The sequence below is a fragment of the Eublepharis macularius genome, chromosome 3 (assembly GCF_028583425.1).
Source record: "Eublepharis macularius isolate TG4126 chromosome 3, MPM_Emac_v1.0, whole genome shotgun sequence".
Lineage (NCBI taxonomy): Eukaryota > Metazoa > Chordata > Lepidosauria > Squamata > Eublepharidae > Eublepharis > Eublepharis macularius.
The window spans coordinates 80,426,423-80,446,864 of NC_072792.1; the positions used below are offsets into that span (position 1 = coordinate 80,426,423).

General features: G+C 43.5%; 1 protein-coding gene across 1 annotated transcript in view; it reads right to left on the bottom strand.

The window, feature by feature from the left end:
* The window catches only part of DMD (dystrophin), a 2,144,806-nt gene that overhangs the window by 1,129,114 nt on the left and 995,250 nt on the right, over positions 1-20,442 (bottom strand). The window contains exon 29 of the mRNA XM_054973282.1: positions 4,293-4,454. Coding sequence (XP_054829257.1) covers positions 4,293-4,454 — 162 coding nt within the window. The remainder of the gene's footprint in view (positions 1-4,292; positions 4,455-20,442) is intronic.

The following is a 20,442-nucleotide window of genomic DNA, read 5'->3' on the forward strand; positions in this document are numbered from 1 at the left end:
TGTGTGGGAGCACTGTTTGGCTTTGTTTGGCTTGTTTGGGGAATCTTGTGTGGGGGGTGCTTTACTTGGCTTTCACTTATTGTTAGTTTTCTGAGGGTGTTTCTGAGTCTGAAGCCAGCGGGGTCCCTCTTTTGCAGCTGTGCTTGGCAAATGCCACTTGTGGCTGAGTGATGATAGTGTTAGGATCTGTTCTGTGGTGTTTTCCCACTGGCTGAAGTCAGTGCCTGGCTGGTTAGCCAAGCAGAACCAGTGAATAACACTGGTTCTGCTTGGCTAAGTTGCAAGCGTGTCCCTTGGTTCAGTTTGGTTTGAGTGGAATGGCTGTGATTCTCTGGTGTGCAGTTGTTCCCTTTTCATCAATTTGGTTATTGGGGGAGGCTTCAGTTTACTTCTAGTTGCAAGAGTTCCCTTGATTCACAAGGTTTTGAGTATTTTTTATTGCTGTTTATTCCATGTTTGACTGTATGTTGTATTTTAATATTCATATAATGTAAATGTAACATTAATGCTGTTACTTGCCCTGAGCCCACTTGTTGGGATAACATGCAAGAAATCTAATAAATAAAATTTGTTTAAATTAATTTTTTGTTAGTGTGATTCTCTGATGTGAAGGTTGGTCCTCATAGGGAACAAGGAAGAGGTCTGGCCAGCCTGTTCTGGGGGTGCTGGGGTTTTGGGGGGCATGTGTGTTTGGTTCTGTTTGGCTTTCCCAGGGATCATCTTGCATTCAGGAGCATGCCTCGGCTGTGGCATCCATGCTGTGTGCATATGTGCCCCTGGGAAAGACATTATAAAAGTTCTCATCATACAGAATAGTGGAGAGCGGCTGGCCAGCCTGCTCTGGTTGTGCTAGGCTTTTTGCGGCGGGGGGGGGGGGGCTTCACTTTGGTTCTGTTGGGCTGTAGATTGTAAGTGGAAATATACCTGTGGCCATGCCACAATCCATGTGTTTCTGCTGTGGGAGTCTGGTTTTTCCCACAATAAGAACCAATGGGGTGGCTGGGGCCACCTTCTTTAGGGTGCCCCCCAGGGTCCAATATCCTTGATACTTGGGAGCTCTTTAGAGAATAGATAGTAGTAGGTCCCCTGCTAATTTGGTGCATTTTGCTTGCAAAATGCCACCTCCAGCCACCTAGAAAGCCACCCCCCCCCCCGGTTTTCACTATATGGAATAATGGAGATTGGAGGTGGATAGGGACACCTTCTTGGGGGGGGATAACATGGCCCCGCGAAGTCCAATCATTCTGAAACCTGGAGGGTCATGAGAGGAGAATTAGAAGAAGGTCCCCACCAACGTTGGAAAAGCAAATGCCCCCCCGCCCCCAAATATCCAGGAGTGGTGTTTCCCATTGGCTGAATCTTTCCTAATAATCCAGACACGGTTTAAATACCTGAAGCTGAAGCAGCTTGCTGCTTTTGGTTTTGGGTTTTCCCTATTTTTTTCCCTGCTTCGGAAAACCCGAACTGGGAAACCCGAATATGGGCTGAGGTGCACATCACTACAAGGAAGAGAAAGCAACCAAATCTATTGGCAAATATGCATTATCAATAACTAGTTCTGGGAATGGAACAAAATATCATATTAAGCCTTTCTCTGAATACGCTACCAGACATAGTCAACACTGATGAAAGAAGTCAAGAGATGATGACAATTGCACAGTCTGAAACGTTCGTAATAATGTAGCTTTCATTACCGAGATGCTTAACTGTAAATGGCAGTCACCATAAATGGAAGAAAAGCTGTCATGTTTATTACAGAATTTGCATTCTACCTTCAACTTGCATTTTGCCCCAATACCCTAAATAAAGACACAAAACCAACTTTGGGTTTAGTTTATTTAAACAGCTGATCTAAATATTTTATTTAAATAGCTAATCCAAATATGCAAAATATTTAAATGGGGCAGTCAGCACTAAACACCCTGACCAATCCATGCCTTATCTGGCAGATCTACCCTGGCTCTCCGAAGTCCAATTGTTCTGAAACTTGGGGGTCATGAAAGGAGATGCTCCAAAGGCATCTTCTTCCAGCATTTTTTATCCACACCTGCACACAATGTGCCAAGGGATCACAACCTCCATCCTTTTCCCCTAAAGCAACTACCAGGTTTGCCAAGCTGTTGCTCAGCCCCAAGGTCACTCTTTCCTAAATCTCATCCCACCACAGAGGCCCCTGATGGACTGAGAAGGACACTTCTTCAATCTTTGATGCCTTAGGCTGCTCATCCCTGACTATCATGAGCAGCCTGTCCTAAACCTGCTCCAAGCTAGTTATGATCTAAACATTCGAAGACCAGGCCTATTTAATCTCCTCTCCCCTCTGCACCCTGTGAAGCAGGCAAAGAAAGGCTTATCCATAGCCAATCAGGGAGAACCCCCCCAAATTCTCTTTGGCCCCTAATGGCTAATCTCATTATGCCCAAAGGGAAGGAGGGCAGGACAGCAGCAAGCGAGCAAAGCCTGCCAAGAAGGGGGCAAGGCTTAGATATATACTTTCTTCCAAGCACTTCCCCCATTGGTTGAATCCCTCAGCCAAGCAAATATTGCCTTGTTCTTTATTTCAGCAGGGGCAGATGCAAATCAATTGTTGACCAAATTGCCATGAATGTCTCTTTTCATGCTTCTATGATGGCAAAAATTAAGATACATGTGCTACGGTAACATAGGGTGCAGCAGTTTTTAATTCTCAGAATTGCATTTTTTTTCTATAAAAGCAAGATTTCTGTTCACACTGTTCTGAGCATACGTTCACATTGTTCAGAGTATATATTTTTGTTGTTATATTGTTAAAAAAAATCAAAATTAAAAATTAAAAAGCATAATTTATAATTAGCATATAAAATGTACTATTTGGGGCATATTTATGGTATTTAAAAGTATAATTGTCTTTACTGATAAAAAAATAACTATTGCATAGATTTCAATTCCCCCTCCCCTCAAAATTTCCATTTTTTTCCTGTTGGAAAATGATCTTCTGTCAGTTGACATTTTTTACAGGATCTAAGCCTAAATTTTATTCTATCATTAAATTCTGTGGTACTACATCTACTATTAGAAAAAAGTTGCATCTTGTCATAGGAGCTACCATATCATGGAAGTCCCATCTAATACCATATTATTTAAGAGATTAGACTACATATAACAGTCCAATAACTGCAACTGGTCAAATAACGTCATTATTAGTTCTGTTTCCAAAATATTTGCAATTGCATCATCATAAGTTAGATGTAGTAGTAAAGCTTTCTTTTTATTATTTTTTTTTGACAAAAATCAAGCCCTCCTTTATTATTAAAGTAACATGCACCCATTTGTTAGGATGACTGCATTTCACAGTATTACCACCAGATGGATGTGATGTTAAACATGAAGCAAAACTATCGTCAAACTAAACCTTTCATCAAAAAAGAGAGCAGAATTAGATTAGATCCAAAAGCAGAGAGCATACAGTTTAGAAAAGTGTAGAAAACTCTCCAAATGTATTCCTTAGAAGAAATGTATTAATTTTGTTTTTTGTAAATAGTATGATTGTTCAGATATTCTAATGGAAGAAAACATTAGCATTTGAAGCACCATTTAGAAAAAAAAACTGCTATCCTTATTTGAAATATTAAACAGCAAATTGTGGTCATTTCATATAAAGCATTATTTGTTATGTACAAAAATAATAAGCATAATAGAATATAATTATAAATTTGTTTCAAAGGTTAAACAAACATTTTCAGAGGTAGTGGCAAGAAGGAAAAATACAAGGATATTAAAGCACATTTCCTTTTATATTAGATTATGAATATGAGCATGACGATCCAAGTAATTAATGGAGTATCTGTGATTTCATAATTCATTTCATAGGATATCTATTCAGCTTTACTAGGAAGTCAACTAAAAGCAGTAGAAAGGATGAACAGCTGATGGCATGATAAAATAGCTCTGTGGGGACTTAGAGTATCCATTTTGCCTCTTTAATGTTATAGCACAATCTTCACCAACACTTCATAACTTCTAATTTTATGTCATAATTTTATGTTAGCATGAGGAAAGATAAAATGAATTGTAAAATATGGTTTTACTTTAAAATAAATCTGACCTTTAGAAGACCCATATTACTATGTGTACTGTTGGTATTGTATTCTAGACAGTAATCTGACAAATATGGATTGCAAATATGGATTTCCTAATTCAGATAACTTGAAAATTCTAGAAACCACCATCACTGGGTAAAAGAACAAACAATTAGAGTTTTCATGGCCTCTTGAAAGACAAAGCTATTCAAGACTTAAATCCATAAATCTTACCTGTGCTTCTTGAGGTACTTGTGCTGCATCAATTCTGTCTCCAATATAACCTGCTAACTGTCGATCAATGAGAGTAAGGGACTCTTGGATTAACTGAAGAGTTTTGTCAATCTCCTGGGCAGAGTGGATACTTTGTTCAAGAACCTTTTGCCTTCTCACAGCCTGAAAAAAAATCAGATATTGAAATAATTAAGTCTCCATTGAAAAAAATTGGTTTTAGTTCAAAGAAAAATGTCCCAATGTTGCACAACCACCTTTTTATAAGATAAACGTCTCTTTTTGCCAGCCATTTTGCATTTTTTTTAAAAAAATCAGCACAAACACATTTCTAATATTTAAACAAGCCCTGAAGAACCAAATCAAACATTTAGGAATTCTATGGTGAGGAGAAGACTATAAAACTAAGTTCAACCATTCTCTTTGGACAGTTTTTCATTCTGAGGGCCAAGGGACCTCCTGATCTCATTATGTATCCAAAGAGATCTTTTCATTACCGTCATCACAGTCCATTTTAAGATAATCCATTTCAATAAGTGAGAGGGATAAAAGATCTGTTTATAAAACCAACTCTCATACAGGAGGTATAAATAGATCTTCAGGACATGGATTAAATAGTACTTCTCAAAGTAACAATTAAATCCCTGTGCCTCTAAGGCTCTTTAGGGTTCACTCCTCTTACTATTTATAGCATTTCTTACCAATTTGGCATTAAATATTACCAAATCTGAGCAATGCAATATTCAAGCTTATACTAATATTAGTATAGCATGTTGCATTGCCTGTCCTGATATGATTAGATAATTATTTAACTTTGGGACTTGTCTTACTTGGAATTGTACATAGTTGCCTTTCTTAATAGTTGAGGATGCCACAAACACCATGATTTTCTGTTGTTGGCTCAATTTTTCATCTTATAGCTTTTCAGAAATTAGTTTAAATAATATTACTTATATGTTATATTACTGATAACATCATGGGAGATTTCAATTACCCTGATATCTGCTGGAAGTCAAACTCTGTTAAAAACATAAGGTCTAATAAATTCCTGACTTGTCTTGCTGAAAACATCTTCCATAAAGAAGAGACAGAAAAAAGATGGCCTACTATTTTGGACTTGATTCTCACCAAAAGGGGAGAACTGGTTGATGAGGTGAAAGTAGGGAAGAACTGGTTGATGAGGTGATAATGGGTAGTAGTGACCATGTAATTTTGGAATTTAAGATTTTGGGTAAGGGACTCCGGGACTCCCGGCCAGTGGCAACAGCCGCTCAGGCTGGGTGCCAGTGGCAACAGTCACTCAGGCTGGGTGCAGTTTGCCTTCTTGGAAGGAAGAAGGCAGAAGGCATGCTCCCGGCATATGGGGCTTCACTTGGGGGCAGAGTCGGCAGCCTTGCTAGGCTTCTCCGTCCCCCACTGCACTCAGTTTGCACCTCATGCTCAGGCAAGCAGGACGCTTGTTTCATTTACCCGGCATGAGGAACAGAGATCGCAGTGGGGCCTGTTGGTGTTTTAGCGGCTGCGTGCGAGGCTGCATGCAGAGCTTGGGCTCCAGGAGGTGAATGGCGGAGAAGCGAGGCTGCGGCGGTGCACGTGGGGAGTGAAGCACTGCACTTTGCCATGCCTTTACAGGCCGCGGTTGAGGGAAGCGTTTTTCCTCAGGGCTCAGCTACATTGAGCTAGCGGGCTGCTGCAGCGGAGTAGTGCGGCTGCTGCGGGGCGCTTGTGTCATCAAGCGCTCCTCTGGGCCACACTTTTCCGGGGCGCCACTGTTGGTGGTGGCTGTGGTGCCCAGCTGGGTGCGGCTGTTTGCTTACAAGCCGCTTTCCCTTTCCAAAGCTTCTGCTTGGGTCAGGCCCTGTTAATTGTAGGCTTCACCGCCTGGCCCTGTTGGCAGGCTTGTTGGGCCCTTATCCCGTCTCACCCCTCCCTTCCCCATTATCTTCCCAGGGACATTTCCTGTTGGTGATTATTGGGCTGTTGGGAATTTCCACCCCTGAAATGCTGGCCTTCGTGAGTGGGCAACGTTGGTGGCATTATTAGGGCCCTGTTCATAGAGCAGCCAGGGGACTGCAGCCCTTGGTGTAGGCCTTGACAGCCATTTTTTGGTGGGCTGGTTATTTGTGGGCACCTGGCTGCCATCTTAGGCATGTCCGCTGAAGCAGCCATTGAGACCCCGCACACTAAAGGGTGGCGGGATGAAAATTTCTCCCCAAGCGCCACCCTCTGTCCCCGACCATGGAGAAAAGAGACAAGCCACTGCAAGTCCATCCCTCGTATCCCCACATTGGCGAGGTGGTGAGTCAAAAGATCGTAATCGACTGTATTGAACACTGCCAACAGATCCAATAATATCAGCAGTGCCAAGCCGCCTCAGTCCAGATGTCTACGAAGATCGTCTGTGAGGTGATAATACTGAGCTAAGTACACTTTCTTGTGTTAGACATATTGGCAGCTTGCACATTTTTTTAAAGGTAAGGGGTAACTTTTTATTCCGGTTTACAAACATTTCCCACATTTAAATTATTTGGGGACAGGCCTTGCTTGCCTCAAGTGGCAGGTAAGTGTTTATATACAAGCTTTATTTAAGCAATGTGATTGTTATGCTCATGGTCGCCTGAAGTGGCTAAAACACTTTCCCCTGATTTACACACCAAATCCTTTTCCAGACTGAATCTGCACAAAGAAAGAACTTTCCTTAAAGTCCTATGTTTCTGCAGAAATTTGTTTGTTTACTTCATTTATACCTCACTTTTCTCACCAATCAGGACTCATATAGGCTTATATAATTCTCTTCTCAACTATATCCTCAAAATAACCCTCTGAGGTAGCTTTGACAGAGTGTGACTGGTCCTATGTCACCCAGTGAGTTTCCATGGTAGAGCAGGGATTTGAATCTGGGTCTCCCAGATCCTAGTCCAACCCTCTAATGGTTACATTGCTAGCAGCAGGTTGAAGTGGGTAGCCATGTTGGTCTTTAGTAGAAGAGCAAGATTCAGGTCCAGCACCACCTTAAAGACCAACTAGATTTCCAAGGTATGAGCTTTAGAGAGTCAATGCTCCCTTCGTCAGATACTGCTAGCAACAGGAGCCTTAATTACTTTGAATTCTATGCATGTTTTTGGATTTTAAAATATTGTCATTTCTCAGATAGCTGGGCTGCAAAAATGAATTTTAAAAGTATCTTTTTCATTTCTGCAATATGAGGTTCCTCTCAAATGTCATGTAGAGGTGAGCACGAACTGGAAAAACCCGACAGACCATCGACCCATGGTCCATTGTGCTTCACGGACCACAAAGTTTTCATGGACCTGCCCCATTCACGGACTGGTTCATCGGTCCATGGTCTGTCACTTCCAGGTGCCCTAGGACCGCCCCCTTTGCACTCAGAAATTTCAAACTCACAGCGAGGCTTCAGCAGGCTCTCCTCCAGCCATCCTCCAAGTTTAGCCAAGATTGCATTTCGGAGGTCTGAGTTACAGACCCCCCAAATGCCCCCCCCAGGAAACTTCCAATATGTACTAGGAGTCACAAATGCCAAATGACTTGCATTGGCTTGCAGCACCAAACAGTTGCAATGAAGCAAAATCAAATAGAAAAGGGTGGGGGAAGAGCCCCCTCACTCACCACACAAACACCTTTCCAATCATTGCCTAGGGAATTAATTCTTGCTCCTTGCTCGCATAGAGAAGAATGGGAGCTCTCTGGTTGGCAGCCAGAGCTGCCTAGCTATCAGGCTATGGATGACAGGCTATGGCAGATAGATCCCTGTACCATTGTTGCAAGAATTCCAGGCTCTTGGTTAAATGGTTTTATTCAGAAATAGGATCATTTCCACAGACATGTCCATAGGATTACTCAGAAGCTAGGTAAGCAACTAAGCAGTAAGAACAGGTTGACAGGAATGGTAAAATGTGGGGAAACCCTTCCTCTTAACACCCATGTTTACTGTTTCCTCCTCCCAAAAGTAAAACAGGAATTTTGGTGCAAACTCGTCCTGAGAACTTCTCACATATTTGTACTATCAGGTTGAGACACTGAGAAAGCAAGGGATCAAAGTTGAGACATAGCAGTGCATGGGAGTGAGCAGGATACAAGGTCAGAAGCACTGAGAGTTTCTACAGTCCGTTAGATAAGACACCTGCAGCTTCAATAAGCCTGCGAAAGCAAGACAGTTATGGCATTGGCAATATGACATCACATTATAGCATGAAACTTTGGTTCAGAACAACAGGTCAGCATCAATTGATGGCATGGATGGGGCACAAACATGACATTCTGCCTCCCCAAAGATGGCCCCTCTTCTCAAGGGCCAGGTTTATCAGGATAGCACTTGCGGAAATGTGAAATAATTCTAAGAGCATTCATATGGGATTTTTCCACCCATTCTTTGTAAGATTCATCAAAGTCTTTCCACCTGACTAGATAGAAAAGTTTGTTGTGTTTCACTTTAGAATCCAGTATTTCCTCTACTTCGTAATGAATTTGTCCATCTACCAGAATTGGATGTGAGGCCCCCCTTTCTGGGTGCCACTGGTCAGGTGGGGGAGCCCTTTTCAGAAGGCTGAAGTGAAATATTGGGTGGGTTTGCCTTAGATTCTTTGGGAGCTCTACTTCCACAGTTACTTCATTGATCAATTTCTTTATGGGAAAAGGTCCTAAATATCTCCACCCTAATTTTTGGCTAGGTTGCTCCCCTTTAATGTTTTTGCTGGAAATATATACAAAGACTCCTGGTTGTAATTTCCATGGTTCGGAGAGTTTTCTGTCAGCAAATTTCTTATGGTCCTCTTTTGCTTTGTCCAAAGTCTTTTGTATGATTCCCCATTGGGAAGTTAAATTCGCCCACAATTCTTCTAGATCTCCTGGCTGTTGGGATCCAGGGGTTGTAGGCGGAGCTAAGTCCTTGTTCAATTCTAGCAATTTTAAGAAGCTCCTGCCAGAAGTTGGCAACCAACTGTGGACCCCTGTCGGATATTACCTTATTAGGAAAAAAGTTTGACCACGTGTTTTATGAACAGGCTGGCTAGTTTCTTAGCTGTAGGGATCGTAGTACAAGGAATAAAATGAGCCTGTTTTGAAAACAAATCCACCACTACTAAAATGACTGTATATCCTTTTGCTGGGGGAAGGTCTGTGATAAAGTCCATTGAAATCACCGCCCATAGTCTAGGAGGGGTTTCTAAGGGTTGTAACAGTCCAGGAGGTTTCCCCCTCCTAGATTTTCCCATTATGCACACTGGGCTTAAGGCTACACATTGAGAAACAAGCTTATGCTACAATAAAATTGGTTAGTCTTAAAGGTGCTACTGGACTCTTTTTGATTTTGCTACCACAGACTAACATGGCTAACTCCTCTGCATCTTTTCTCACAGTGGCCACCAAAACTGTCTTTGTACTAAGTGTAGGGTTTTAAGTTACCTCAAATGCCCAGCTGTTTTGGCATCATGGCATTGTTGTAAAATTTATTTTCTTAAACTGGCTGGGATGTATAGTTTGCCCATTCTGTACCAGTGGCCATCTCCCTCCTGTTTCAGTTCGGCTTTGGGCATATTTTTCTCCTCCCTTTCTGTTTCAGCTTTTACCCTCTCTCCCCATTCTGAGAGATCATGTTTCGTGCTGCTTTGTGTTTTCGCAGCTTGGCTGCGTGTCATCACCACTCCTCCCAGTTGAGCTGGTGAGAAAACTGTATCAATTATCTCCTCTTTCTGACTGTCGTGTTGGGACATGTGTGAAAATGCGTCCACTAGGAAATTTGATCTGCCAGGGAGATCCTTCAACATGAAGTTGAACTTGGAAAAGAACTCCGCCCACCTTAACTGTTTGGTGTTCAGCTTACAGGGGGTGCATAACGTTTCTAAGTTTTTTAAAATATATTTTTAATTTGTTTCCATTGCAGCTTAAACTAATAACAGGTTACTCAAGCTTTACACCTTCAATACATGTAAATACCATACATTTCAGTCTATCTCTGCTATACAATCATAGTTATATATCTTCCTATCATTGCTGTAGGTCTACTTTGTTTCGTTCCAATACTCATTTTCTTTTCTCATTCTAACAGTTTATGTCCTGCTAAACCATATTTAAGTTCATTATTTTATATTTTCGTTCCATCTATATATGGAGCAGAGTCCATCCTCCTTTCCAGTTATATCTATTTTATTTTCCCTTTTCTTACATAGTTAGTATACATTTATGCCATATATTTCAGTCCATCTTTACCATTCAATCCCCTTTCGTAACTATCAACCCATTGTTACTATAAGCCTACATTTATTTAGTTCTAGTACTTCTTTCCTTTTCTTGTTATTCAGTTCCTATCTTACATAAGTATATTTGAATTCTTGTTTTATATTTCCATTCAATTCACCTGTCAGGCGGGGTGGAGTCCATCTTCCTTTCCAAACTTATTTATTTTTCCTTTTTAAGTAATTGCATCATCATTCAATAGTGAGGAGAGGAAGTAATATTGCAACCCCAGCCGGAATGAAGAGACAGACACAGGCTTGGAATTAAAGGGCCGTTTATTAAATGACCATCAAACTTAAAGCACGGCAAGAGCTAACTAAGAGGTACAGGTCAAGCCACGGGATCCACTCCAGACCTCTGCCTTGACCTGCCTGGGCGAGCCCCAAAGCCCTGGGTGTAGGCCATCTCACAAATGGCTGCAACCCGGCCAGCCAGGCCATGGATCCCCCCATCAAGTACCTAATGCCCCAGTCGTCTAGCATGAGGGAAGGCCTTGTGCCTGGGGATCCCAGCAGGCATCTGCCCATGTTATGGTAGCCACCAAAAGCATACCGCACTGATGGCAGACCCTGTTCCCCACCCCTGGGGAAGCGCCACTGGGGCTCACCGGCCCACACCCTATTCCCAAAAATCTCCTGCCAGCAACTAACCCAAGAGCACCACCTGACAATAACTCAGAACACTGCCATTAGTGCAAGGTAGGCGAAAAACCCCTTCTCCCAAAGCCAATCAAGGAAAAGAGGGAAAAATTCCTACCTGGCTCTGTACCCAGCAGCCGGCTATTCCTGCACTAAAAACAGGGTGAGGTGGGTGGGCTGAGCAGTGAAGTGACTGACACTGGGGGAAAGCGGAGCCACCTGTATAAGGCTCTTGGCTCCGCCCCCCAGCAAAGCCCCGGATGCCCGGGAAGGGAGCCTGTCTCCTTTCAACTGGGCAGGGCTGCAAATAACGGCTCCCAGCTTGAGCGGCTTTATGCCGCTGCTGGGAGAGCCGAATTCTCTTCTTTTCTGCCTTATACTCCAAGATATCTCCTTGAATATCTTCCCCTCATTTCTATTTATATTTGCAATTTTATCTCTCATCTGCCTTGATGTTATTTCTCTTATCCTTCTCTTTATATGTCTCACATATACCCCTGTTGATGGTTTACTCTTCCTTTTAAATTTTGAGTTTGCTCTACAGGGAGTGTCTGTTTCTTTTAGAAGTTCTCCATTTCTCCTTTTCAATATTGGTGCAATCTCCTCAAATGGTATATTCTTTAGTACGTCCCCTTTATTTTCCATTGTATTTTGTTTCATTATAACTTATAAAGTTCTCTGTTCAATCTCCACCTTTTCCCCCTTTTGATTTATTATGTCAATTCTTTCATCTACTTTGGGCATTAGGCATGCCAAATGGGGGTTATCATGCTTGCTTGCTTTCAGTTGTTCCTGGAATTCATCTCCTTTTCCATTTAACTCCTTAATTTGTTCTGATATTTGTGCAATACTACTCTGCACCTGTGCTATGTTTACTACAAATATCTGTTGTAAGTTTTGCTGCAGATCTTTTAAGGCATCTTGTATCAGCATCGTCCCTGTACCTTTTGCTTGCCCTGGGAAAAGTTTTAGTTTTGCAGCTTTACTCATTTTAAAACATCTAGTGAAATATAATATTGTTATTAACCCTTTAAGTTTTGTCTGTACAGGTAATGTATAATCCTTCTTTTTATATGTTCTTTTTGCATAACCTTATCAAACTATCACACCTAAGGGATAATTTATACCCCATTAACATTCATAACACCGCAGTTTCACACAATTTGGAGTAAACTCATGAAAACAAGTACAAACTTAGACTAAACGCTCATACAACATAGAAGTTAGAAGCCAAACTCTCTTCTTTTTTTAAAAACACCTTTTAACTCAGGTAAACATATTTAATTACTCAAATCCCCCAGACCCCCCCCCCCCTTTCTGCCTTTTTTCTTTCAAGGGTGAAAGGAACGTCCAGCCACTTTCCCCCTTTTTACTCCAGTTGGCAAATTCTGTCTTTACTTAACTCCAGGGGAGGGGAGAAACCCCCGCCAACTCTCTCTCCAGTCTGTCTCATACATCAGTCCATTCTCAGCCACTTTTGATTTCAGTTCTCAGCCAAGTCTCCCTTGTTGCTTCACACCATAAGTACTGCCCTCTACTCCATTTCTCTTCCTTTGTATCTTTGATAAACTTTGTATCCTAGTAAAGTTTATTTTCTGTACTCACTCAGCAGAAATTTTCTTTTGCCTCTGTAGCTTTGTAATTCCAAGCAGGTCATTACTCTTCCTCTTTGCAATCCTCTCCCATGCTTGAGAGTCCCTTCAAAAACTGTTCCTTCATTAGCGAGGGGAGAAACCACCACAACGTCCCTCTCTTCAATCCTTTCCACAGGGGCGAGTCTTTGTTTCCTTTCTATTGTCATGCACTGCTCTCCTTTATTTCGTAAACTTACAGCCTGTTTCTCACTGACCTCTCTTGTTATAATAATGTTGCTCTTCGTAATCTGTCTGTCCCGGTGCTTGCAGCTTGTTACCTATAAATGGTATCCACAGTGGTCTGTGCTATGAGGCAAACTCACAGAATTCCATCTCCAATGCCTGGAGTGAATCCTCAGTTGAGCCTCTTGCTTCAGAGACCCCTCTCCACAGGGTCTCCCCAGAACACAGGAATCCCAAGCCCCCAGACCACTGGGTTTCAGCTCTCCTTCGAAGACAAGTTCCTCAGAGCTGATGACCTCGCTGCACTGTAGCTGGGAAAAAAACTTATGCTTCTAAGTTTTTATGATCAGTCGATATTTCAAAAGGAATTCTAGCCCCCTCTAACCAATGTCACCAGGTGGTAAGTGCAAATTCCACCGCAAAAGCTTCTTTCTCTCATACGCTCCAATTGCGTTCAGTTTCAGAACATTTTTTTAGAAATGTATGCGCAGGGATAAAATTTCCCCTCTTCATTCAGTTGTAGGAGGACCCCCCCCCCCCCCCCGGCGGTGTCACTTGCATCGACCTGGACCACAAATTTTTGGTTCTCGTCGGGGTGCTGGAGAACCGGTTCTGAAATAAACAACTTTTTCAGCTTTTCAAAGCTTCTTGGCATTGTACAGTCCAATTCAATTTAGCACTAGGCTTTTCCCCTTGCGTTCCCCTCCCCTTGGTTTTTAGCAAGTCTGTTAGGGGGAGAGCGATTTGAGCAAAGTTCTTTATGAAAGGTTGGTAACAGTTAGCAAACCGTAGAAACGATGGCAATTGCCTTCTCGCTTTGGGGGTTTTCCACCCCACTACAGCTTGGACTTTTGCCAGGTCCATTTTAAGTCCGTGATGTGAGACCCAGTACTGCAAAAAATCCAGTTCCTCCTTGTGGAACTCACATTTAGACAATTTCACTGGTAGTTTGTGCTTTTTTAATGTGGTCAGCACCTTTCTGACCAATTCCACATGGGATTCTTTATCAGGAGAATAAATCAACATGTCATCTAGGTAAATAACCACACATTTGTTCAGGTACTCATGCAGCACTTCATTGATTAAATTCATAAACACACCCGGCACCCTCTGTAGGCTGAAAGGCATCACAAGATATTCAAATTGCCCCAGGGTGGTATTGAAGGCAGTTTTCCATTCATTCCCCTCCCTTATTCTGATCTGGAAGTAAGCATCTTTTAAATCCAGCTTTGAAAAAATTTTCCCTTGCACCACCACACTGAGCAAGTCTCTGATCAAAAGGAGAGGGTAAGCATTTGACACGGATGCAGCATTTATTCCACAATAATCAGTACACAGTCTCAGCCACCTGCCTTTCTTTTTGCAAAATAATACAGGCGCAGCATGGGGTGAGCTACAAAATAGGTGGCTGTACCTGTAATAAACTGGAAGGGAAAAGGGGGGGCAGAACCCTACAGGATACAAAAATTGATTCTTTATATAATATTTTCAAAATTTCAAAAGTGCAATGTGCTCATAACGCTTCATACAGTGTCTTCAAAGTTTCAAAAATGCAACGTGCTCATAACACTCCATACAAGATTCAGTACATATTACATAAGCAATCTTACAAGGTAGGATGAATAAGAGATGATACCATTTGAAGAACCAATTCATGAAATATTTTCCGGGAGATAATAGCCCGCATAGGCTTAAGTCTTTGTTTGAAGTCAGTTTATCCTTCTATGTTATTATGACTTAAGGTGGAAATATCTTAGTTGTTATTTCATTCCAGCACGGTGCAGAGGTAATTGCCAGTGAGGAAACAAACGCTGGGGAGTGCTTCCTCCTGGGATAACACACCATAGAACGCTCTCCCCTGGAATGCTCTCAATCACTCAATCTGAGGCCGGCTGCGGAACAGATTTCACGCCTGCTTCTTCAGGAGCTTCTGTTTTTAACCACCAAGTAAAAGTAAGCATCAGCCATACATTCATTCATCCCGGTGTGGGCGGCAGTGTCCTTTACACGGTGGGCGGCAGTGTCCTTTACACTTGGTGGTTAAAAACAGAAGCTCCTGAAGAAGCAGGCGTGAAATCTGTTCGCAGCCGGCCTCAGATTGAGTGATTGAGAGCATTCCAGGGGAGAGCGTTCTATGGTGTGTTATCCCAGGAGGAAGCACTCCCCAGCATTTGTTTCCTCACTGGCAATTACCTCTGCACCGTGCTGGAATGAAATAACAACTAAGATATTTCCACCTTAAGTCATAATAACATAGAAGGATAAACTGACTTCAAACAAAGACTTAAGCCTATGCGGGCTATTATCTCCCGGAAAATATTTCATGCATGGGGTGAGCTGGCAGGGTGGATGAATCTTTTATCAAGTTTTTATCAATGAACTCTCTTAGTTCCTTTCACTTTGCTGGGCTCATAGAGTACAACTTTTCTTTAGGCAACTTTTCCCCTGGAATGAATTCAATAGCACAGTCTGTGTCTCTATGAGGGGGAAGTTCATCAGCTTCTTTTTCATCAAACACTTGTTTTAAATCATGATATTCGGGGGGGAAGGGCTTTTTCCTCCTCAGTGGTTAATAACTCAGTCTCTAAGAGAGAGGGTGCTTCTCGTCTCTACACTTTAGTCCATGCATGATTTGCACAATGATCTCCTTTGAAAATCACCATTCCAGTGGACCATTTGATGCACAGGTCATGGTCCCAAAGCCAACAACTTCCCAGTACCAAGGGGTATTTGGCCACATCACTGACTACATACGTTCTATTTTCCCAATGATTCCCCATGCCCATCAGGGTAGGCTTGGTTCTACAGGGTGCAGGAGTCATAATATACCCATCCATTTGCTCAAACACTATAGGGTCTTTGAGTTTTACCACTTCTAGCCCTAATGCCATAACCAGGGTTGGGGATATTAAGTCCTGAGTGCATCCGGGATCTATTAATGCTTGCACTCGCACATGGGTTCCCTTCTTAGGGTCCAGTAACACTACTGGCATAAACAGCATGGCCCCTCTTTCTCTCACCTCTGGCAACTTTGGCTCTTTTGGAACCTGCCATTGGGACCTTTTTATGGCAAGTCTGTCTCGTTTCCCAATGGCAGGGTGAAACACTCTGCTTCTTTTTGTGTGGGTTCCTTGTTATCTCCAGGATTCTCATCGGCATCCAAGCTGGTCTCCGGCCTCCCATGCTTCATAGGCAATCTCTGGCCAGGCAGTTTAGGGGGAAGTGCAGGCTTCGGTACACCTTGGCTCCCCCCCCCCCGGTGCTGGCCATACAGGGCATTGTGCTGCAAAATGTCCAACACCCCCACATTTTAAACACAGTCCTTGTCTCCATCGTAATTCTCTCCCAGTTCCAGGGATGGGGGGCCTTGGCCCTAGCGGGGTACATCCCGTGTCAGCGGTGGTGGGCCTCCTCAGCCCTGCATGTTGTTGCATTTGTACAAGTTTCACCACTTGGCTTCTATTTTTGACCTCGTATGCTAATTGGATCCAACCTAACAGAGTCTGTGGGTCGTCCTGTATTAATGCTCTATCTAGCAGATCAGCATTTAATCCATTTTGAAAAAGTTCAATTTTAACTCCTTCATGGTAGTCATGAACTTTGGTGGCTAATTGCCTGAATTCAGCAGCATACCCCCGTATGGATCAGGACCCTTGTCTTATGGTTCTGAGTTTTGTTCGGGCCCTTTCCCCTTCCAGCGAGTCTTCAAATTGGGCTCTTAGTGCATACAAAAAAGCATTTAAATCATATAGCTTGAGTGCTCCCATGTCATGCAAGGTTATATACCATGCGGCTGCTGGGCTCCCTAATCGAGATCCTAAATGGCTCACCTGACTGTGCTCCATAGGAAACAAATGTCCTCAATCTTGGAAAAATTCCATGACTTGTACTATAAAAAATTCCATGTCCTTGGGTTTTCTATCAAATTTGGCTTCTAATTTGAACCATCCTTGCGACAGTCCTGCTCTGGGAGCCCCTACTCCCTGATGCCTTGTTGGCTGCTGGATTGGGGCCACTCTGGGGGGTGGCTGAATGTGTCCCTGTGCCATGAATGGTATTTGATGTGCTCCATTTGCTCCATACACCATAGGAGTGGCTTGAGGCATCACTCTGTGCTGTGGTTGAAAGGTTTGCTCTTGAACCCCTGATACTCTTTGAAGGGGGTATACTGTGGGACCTCCTGGTTGCAGATGGCCCAATTGTAATTCTGTCCCTGTTGGGATGATGGTAGGGGCCCCCCGTGGTTGGCCGGTTTGGGGCACCCTCAGCCATACAGTGGCAACCAATGCCCCCATTCTTGTTGCAATAGGCGGGACCCTCACTGGCTGTGTCCCCACTTGCTGGGGCCCCACTCCCCCTTGGGGTAGTAAAATGGGAACTGTCACTACTTTTAGGGGACCTTGAACTTGTAGGTTCCTTGACACTCTCATCCCTGTTGTGGCAATTGATGCCCCTGCACCACTCATGACTGAAGGAATGATCAAAGGCTGTGCTCCCCCAGATGGACCCATTCCCACTCCCCGGGATGGTATATTAGGGGCAGTCACTATGGTGGGAAGCAGAACAGATCTCCCTCTCCCCATTCCCATGACTATTGGAAACTGTGCAAGCGGGAGAATTACTTGAGCTCCCATGAATTGTTCAGGTGTTACTAACACCGCCCTTCCCCTTTCCGAAGGCATTGGCCCCATCACCTTTATTGGTCCTTGGCCAATCTGTGGAGCTCTCCCTCACTCCTTTGGCCACAGCTGCTGCAGGGCAGTCTTTGGCTTTGTCTCCCAGTGATCCTCGTGCGGTTTTATAGTCGGTGCCACTGGCAGGCTCATCATTTTGTTTACTAGCTGGGCAGTTTGCCCCAACTCCTCTTTCATCATTGCCACTTAGGCCTTGATGGTCTTGTACCTGTCTTCCCCCTCTCTTGGTGGTGGCATCTGGCCCCCAAATGGATCTGATGGCCCGGCCGCACTCCAGTCCAGGGTGTAGGTACCATCGTTACCTATGTAGTCCTGGGAACTCTGCCCATTGCCAGGGGGTAATCCACCCCCCCTGTATTTGTAAATCCTCTAGTAATGCTTGTGTTGCTATCTCCTCCACATTGCCTGGGGGTAATCCAGGGTCCCCCCTCATTTGTAAATCCACCTGGGTTAGGGTACGTTGGGCATTCACAGCACCTCTCATCCAACCCCTTGTAAGTCCTATTAATGCCAACAGGTCATATCTCATCATCTGGAGCTGTTCACTGAGGTAATCCAAACGATCCTTCCCACTCAATTCCATCCCATCATCTGGCTCTGGTGAATCTCGGGCGAGGAATAAGCTCTCTTGGCAAATGTTTTCCCATTCCTTGTGACCCCTTCGAAAGGGCCTCTTTTTTGAGGGAGATCCAGAGGGGGCTCCAAACCCCACGGCAAGTAACTCTCCCTCTGCAAGAGGAGGCTTATGTAATGTCCCCGTTCATCATCCCACCACAGATCTAATCCACTCATGGCTATATCTGCTACTTCCCTTTTGAATGTATTTTGGGATGTCCCGAACAGAGTCCCCCATGGGCTTGATCCCCAGTTCGTTCTCAGGAATGGAGGTCAGCTGCAGTTCCATCAAGATGTTAGACACCCTTGTTTCATTCAGGCAGTGTCCAAACAGAGCTCTTCTCCACCTCTCTTTCTCCTCCCAGTTCTGGGGTGCCCACTGTCTGGGAGTTGGTAACATTGTTCATGTAAGATGGGTAGCCCCACTTTTGGGATTGCCCCCAGTTCTGGGTATTTGGGGAGGGTTCCTGCAGCTCCAAGTCCCCTCATCGCAGATATCTTAGAGTCCATTAGGTAGTCTAGTCTCAGTTAAGTCACAGGCACCAGCTCTCTAGAACATCCTCCAGGAGTTGCACCTGGTCCCAGTCACAGGTCTGAGTTGTTCATTAGATCCTCTGGCTCCACAGTCCCTGGGTCTGGCTCTGACAACGTGAAGCTGGTAGCCATTCTCCAAAAGTTACAGGTGCAGAGGAAATAGAGAAGGATTCCTGTCAAAATGTCAGGCTATGGATGACAGATAAATAAATAAATAAGAATTCCAGGCTCTTGGTTAAATGGTTTTATTCAGAAATTGGATCATTTCCACAGATATGTCCATAGGAATACTCAGAAGCTAGGTAAGCAACTAAGCAGTAAGAACAGGTTGACAGGAATGGTAACGTGTGGGAAAACCCTTCCGCTTAACACCCACATTTACTCCTTCCCCCTCCCAACAGTAAAACAGGACTTTTGGTGCGAACTTGTCCTGAGAACATCTCACATATTTGTACTACCAGGTCGAGACACTGAGAAAGCAAGGGATCAAAGTTGAGACATAGCAGTGCATGGGAGTGAGCAGGATACAAGGTCAGAAGCACTGAGAGTTTCTACAGTCCGTTAGATAAGACACCTGCAGCTTCAATAAGCCTGCAGAAGCAAGACAGTTACGGCACTGGCAATATGACATCACATTATAGCATGAAACTTTGGTTCAGAACAACAGGTCAGCATCAAATGATGGCATGGATAGGGCACAGACATGACACTATCAAGGTTTTGAGGGCTAGGATTGGTGTGTTCCCAGGGCTGCAGAACATCCCTCCTCTCCAGTGCCTAGGGAATTAATTCTTGCTCCATGCTCACATAGAGAATAATGGGAGCTCTCTGGTTGGCAGCCAGAATTGCCTATCAAGATTTTAAGGGCTAGGATTGATATATTCCCAGGGCTGCAGAACGTCCCTTTCCTCTGTTATCTAGGGAATTAATTCTTGCTCCTTGTTTACTTAGAGAAGAATGAGAACTCTCTGGTTGGCAGCCAGAGTTTCCTATACAGGTTTTGAGGTCTATCATGACACTATCAAGGTTTTGAGGTTTGGTGTGTTCTCAGCGCTGCAGAACGTCCCTCCTCTCCATTGCCTAGGGAATTAATTCTTGCTCCTTGCTCACATAGAGAAGAATGGAAGCTCTCTAGTTGGCAGACAGAGCTGCCAATCAAGGTTTTAACAGCTAGGATTGGTGTTTTCCATGGTCTGCAGAAGGTCTGCGAACATCCATTCCATTGCTTAGGGAATTGATAGATCAGCTCCAGGATGTCTGGACTAACAGACCATGGACCAATGGACCAGCCCAAATGGACCAAAGTTCGTGAAAAAACATAAATCTCACGAACCGTGTGTTCACAAACCATGAACCGGGGTGGATCGTGCCAAATTTAGGTCCGTGTTGTGGACCATGGCCACCTCTAATGTCAAGACAAAGTTTGAACTATTTCAGACAGCTGAATTACATTCTTTATTCTCATTGTAGCATTATATTTATTGAATGTTTCCAATATACCCGTTTTATTGACATGATTTTTTATTTTCTGACTTGCCTCAAGATGATAAATCTGTAAGGCAACATTACACTTGACATTTAATTCAGAAACTACAGCTTATTT